This window comes from Pelodiscus sinensis, chromosome 3, assembly GCF_049634645.1.
Source record: "Pelodiscus sinensis isolate JC-2024 chromosome 3, ASM4963464v1, whole genome shotgun sequence".
Taxonomy (NCBI): Eukaryota; Metazoa; Chordata; order Testudines; family Trionychidae; genus Pelodiscus; species Pelodiscus sinensis.
This window is the reverse complement of record NC_134713.1, coordinates 63,007,589-63,012,443: the sequence shown is the minus strand read 5'-3', so window position 1 is coordinate 63,012,443 and position 4,855 is coordinate 63,007,589. Positions and strand designations below refer to the sequence as shown.

Here is a 4,855-nt window from a genome sequence, read left to right as displayed (position 1 = left end):
ACAATTGTGTTCAAAAATGGAATCTGTCTTTATTGAACAAAACTGGGGGAGACTGGGAAAAGGATGTGGGAGAGGGGAAGAGAGAGGGTGGGAGAGGGGAGGGCAACTAACATGATCAGGGGTTGGGAACAGGTCCCAGATGAAGAGAGGCTACAGAGACTGGGACTGTTCAGCTTAGAAAAGAGGAGACGGAGGGGGGACAGGCTAGAGGTCTCTAAAAGCAGGGGTTGGGTGGAGAGGGTGCATTCAGAAAAGTTCTTCCTGAGTTCCCATAAAGAAGGACTAGAGGACACCAAAGGAAAGGAATGGGTAGCAGGCTTGAAACTAGTAAGAGAAAGTTGTTGTTGTTGTTGCCAAAGCAAATAGTTAACCTGTGGAACTCCTTGCTGCAGGAGGCTGTGAAGGCTAGAACTAGAACAGAGTTTAAAGGGAAGTGAGATAAAGTGATGGAGGTTGGGTCCATGGAGTCCTATTAGCCAGGGGGGTAGGAGTGGTGTCCCTGCCCAAAGTTTGTGGAAGGCTGGAGAGGGATGGCACGAGACAAATGGCTTGGTCATTGTCTTTGGTCCATCCCCTCCAGGGTCCCTAGGGTTGGCCGCTGTTGGCAGACAGGCTACTGGGCTAGATGGACCTTTGGTCTGACCCAGTACGGCCATTGTAAGCTCAGGGCTCAGTGTCGGGGGTCTCAGTGGACCCCCTTGATTTTCATGCACACCTGGTCCTGGGTGGCCAGGCTGGCAGCTCTCCTGCCCTAGACGGCCACTTTCCTGTGCCTAGTGCGGAGATCGTGGACGAGGTCCACGATGTCCGCACTAGCCCAGGAAGGTGCCCGCCTCTTGCGGTCCAGGGCAAGCTCCCGGGAGCCGCCAGCCTGGTCCCGGCAAGAGGGGGTGGGCTGGGGGGCATCGGGTGGGTGGCTCTGTGCCGTGCCAGGTGCAGGGTCTGCTAGCTGGGTGCTGGCAGGCTTGCACCTGGCACGGGCACCGTAGCCAGCCCGTGCCCCTTTAAGGGGTCCGGGGCCGGGAGGGGGGCATAGAGTTTCCCTGGTGTTGGCCAGAGTGGCCACCAGGGAAACCTGGGGAGGGCTAGCCTCCCACTAGTTCGAACTAAAGGGCTACACAGCCCTTAGTTCGAACTAGCTAGTTCGAACTAGGCGTTAGTCCTCGTAAAATGAGGTTTTCCTAGTTCGAACTAAGCGCTCCGCTAGTTCGATTCAAATTCGAACTAGCGGAGCGCTAGTGTAGCACCTATTAAAGTTAGTTCGAACTAACGTCCGTTAGTTCGAACTAACTTTGTAGTGTAGACATACCCCCTGTGAGTGAGGCCACCTGTTTGACACTCAGGAGGAGTCTAGCCAGTCCTGCCAACTGAGCGCAGATGAGCCCACTGATGAAAGAAAAAGGAGCTTGGGTGTGTGATGCCTTTTTCCTCACAGTGTTTTATTTGCTTTTCCTTGCTCTCTCCACCCTGCCCTACCATTTAAAGATGGCATTTAGTCCATCCCCAACAGTACAAGTCAGCAATATCAATGTTTCCTGACTTCCCTGGTCTCGTGAGGAAATCAAAAGTTAGGAAGTCAGTCCAAAACAAACCCTCGAACATTATGGCAGTCTGGTTACTCGACCCACATCCACTTGGTGGCCTGTGTTCAGGCAGAGGTAGAACAAACAGAGGTAGCATTAGCACCTGCTTTTCAGTCACTTGCTTGGGTAGGCAGGGACAGGAGGAGGGATTGCATGGGACTGGGGAGGCATGTGCATAAGGATGTCCCTTGTGACCGACTGGCAGATCTTGATTAAATTTCCATGGAGATATTCTGTAGCCCTCTGCTGAAGGTTCAGGATGTTTGCCTTTTTTGATCCTTCCTATTAGGAGGCTTTCCCATGCTAACCCACAATAACTTTGGTGGGTACCATTACAGTACTCAGGCTAACAACACTCTTACCCAGGTGGTTTCAGAATGCCCATAGCAGATGGAGTTTCTGTGTCTCTTTAACTGTGAGGGTACATCTAAACTACAGGGGTATGTCTACACTAGAAAGTTAGTTCGAATTAACGTCCGTTAGTTCGAACTAACTTTCCTAGGCGCTACACTAGCGCTCCGTTAGTTCGAACTTAATTCGAACTAACGGAGCGCTTAGTTCGAACTAGGTAAACCTCATTTTACGAGGACTAACGCCTAGTTCGAACTAGCTAGTTCGAACTAAGGGCTGTGTAGCCCTTTAGTTCGAACTAGTGGGAGGCTAAGGCTTCCCAGGTTTCCCTGGTGGCCACTCTGGCCAACACCAGGGAAACTCTATTGCCCCCCTCCCGGCCCCGGAGCCCTTAAAGGGCCACGGGCTGGCTACTCACTTTGTGCCAGTTGCAAGGCTGCAAGCACCCGTGCCTGCACAGCCTGCACCTGCCACACAATGAGCCAGCCATCCGAGGGCTCCCAGCCCTCCACTGCTCCCCACGACCAGCCTGGCGGCTCCCGGGAGCCTGCCCGGGGGCGCAAAAGGCGGGCGCCCGCCTGGTCAAGTGCGGAGATCGTGGACCTCATCGAGGTTTGGGGGGAAGCCTCCAATGTCCACGATCTCCGCACTAGCCACCGGAACGCAGCCGTCTACGGATGCATGGCTGCCAGTCTGGCCGCCAGGGGCCACCAGCGCAGCCGGGAGCAGGTGCGCTGCAAAATTAAGGACTTGCGGCAGTCCTACTCCCGGGCCTGCCTGCCAGGGGCTGACCCGGAGGCCTGCCCCCACTTCCATGCCCTGGACCGCATCCTGGGGCCTCATGCCGTCCCTGCCCCCCGGGACGTGATTGACCCCGGGGCAGAGGGACCGCTCCTGGAGACGGAGGAGGAGGAGGAGGGCTCTGAGAGCCAGGAGCCTGCCGCCAGCCTTCCCAGGACCCGGGACCCCCGAGGCACCCCACAGAGCCGCTCGCCTGCATCATCAGAGGCCGGGGAGGCGTCCACCTGTGAGTACCCTCGTGTTCCCCTTATGTGTACGGGGGGCTGGGGCGAGAGGGAGCCCCGGGACCGTGCGCCTGGGCCTTGCCCACCACGGAGTAGCAGCTGGGGATCCTGCAGGGGCCCTGGCCTTGCAGAGGGGAGCTGGGTTTCACACACCTGGGCCCCTGGGGTAATTGACCGCTGGTCTTCTTGCACCACAGCTGCAGCACCGGGGCCTGCAGGGTGCACCACACCGCCTGCAGCAGCCGCCCGCGCCCGGGCAAGCAGGACAGCCAGGAACCAGGAGGACTACCAGAGGCGGCATCTCCGGTTCCTGGACCGACAGCTCCGTCTCCAGGACCACTGGGTCCAGGAGGACCTCAGGCTGCGCCAGAGGAGTCTGGAGGCCCTGGAGGAGCAGGGCCGTGCCCTGCGAGGCCACCTCCAGAGCCTGCTGGACCGCTTTCCATTTCCTCCTCCCCCTGCTCCCCCTCTTGCTCCCCCTCTTTCTCCCCCTCTTGCTCCCCCTGCTCCCCCTGCTCCTCCTGCTCCTCCTGCTTCCGCTCCTGCTTCCTCCACACCCCCTGTCCTCTCTGCCCCCCCTCCACAACCATTCCCCACCGACGCCCCCGGACCCGCAGTGTGGCGAGACGGGAGAGGCAGCCGGACTCCCACCCCTGAGCTTTCCTTTCCCTTCCTCCCTTCCCTCCCCTCCCCTTCCAGCTCCCTCGTCCCAGGTTTCCCCCTCCCTTCTCCCACCTTCATTCCTCCCTCCCCCACCCCAGTTCTCTGAAATAAACAGACGTTTTTGTTTGAAAAACAGGTGTCTTTATTTGACAGTAGGTAGGGAGGGGAAAGGGGAAGGGGGGGGGGTAGGGTGGAAGAAGGCCCCGGTGGGGCATGCAGGGAGAGGTCAGTCCTCCTCCTCCTCCACCTGGAAGCTCTCCCGCAGGGCTTCCCGGATCCGGATGGCCCCCCGCTGGGCTTCCCGGACGGCGGCGGTGCGGGGCTGACCGTAGTGTCCAGCCATGCGGTCAGCCTCAGCCATCCAGGCTGGCAAGAAAGCCTCCCCCTTCCGCTCACACAAATTGTGGAGCACACAACATGCCGCCACCACGGGAGGGATGTTGTGCTCGGCCAGGTCCAGATGGGTGAGGAGGCATCGAAAGCGGGCTTTCAGTCGCCCGAAGGCCCCCTCCACCACGATGCGGGCCCTGCTCAGCCTGTTATTGAAGGCCTGGCGGGAGGGATTGAGGTGCCCCGTGTAGGGCTTCATGAGCCACGGCTGCAGTGGGTAGGCGGCATCCCCCACCAGGCAGACGGGCATGTCCACGTCCCCGACCCTGATGTGGCGGTCGGGGAAGAAGGTCCCATCCTGCAGCCGCTGGCACACGGAGGAGTTCCGGTACACCCGTGCGTCGTGTGCTTTGCCGGACCAGCCCACATTTATGTCCGTGAACTGTCCCCGGTGGTCACACACGGCCTGCAGGATGACGGAGAAGTACCCCTTGCGGTTCACGTACCGGGACGCCTGGTGTTCCGGGGCACGGATGGGGATGTGCGTCCCGTCGATGGCCCCCCCGCAGTTGCGGAAGCCGAGGGCGCCGAATCCCCGGATGACGGCATCCGGGTCGGCGAGGCGGACCACCCTGCGGAGCAGCACCCGGTTGATGGCCTTGACCACCTGCGGAGAGAGACACAGCAAAGCGTCAATCAGTGGGGCGCCCGGGTGGCTGGGAGCGTGCGTGCCCTGGCAGTGCCCCGCGCCCCACTCCCGGAAGTAACCCCCCTGGCGGCGTGTAGTACGGCCGGGACAGCCCGACCCCTCCGGTGCGGGGCGCCTTCGCCTCCTCCCGCCCCCCCTTTGTCCCTGGGGCGGCCCATCCCCTCCTCGCAGCCCCCCTCCCCCCCGGCTCGGTG

General features: G+C 60.3%; 1 protein-coding gene across 1 annotated transcript; it reads left to right on the top strand.

The window, feature by feature from the left end:
• The first annotated feature begins 2,615 nt into the window (after positions 1-2,615).
• LOC142827702 (uncharacterized) lies at positions 2,616-3,784 on the top strand. Its single transcript, XM_075923181.1, has 2 exons — positions 2,616-2,961; positions 3,157-3,784. The coding sequence occupies exons 1-2, from the start codon at positions 2,616-2,618 to the stop codon at positions 3,726-3,728; spliced, it is 918 nt and encodes a 305-aa protein (XP_075779296.1). The 3' UTR covers positions 3,729-3,784.
• The last annotated feature ends 1,071 nt before the right edge of the window (positions 3,785-4,855 follow it).

Excerpts from the sequence above, each read along its gene's own strand:
- LOC142827702 (XM_075923181.1), top strand. The coding sequence starts at position 2,616 with ATGGCTGCCAGTCTGGCCGCCAGGGGCCACCAGCGCAGCCGGGAGCAG. Across the intron at positions 2,962-3,156 it reads GGCCGGGGAGGCGTCCACCT|CTGCAGCACCGGGGCCTGCA; the intron begins GTGAGTACCCTC and ends CTTGCACCACAG.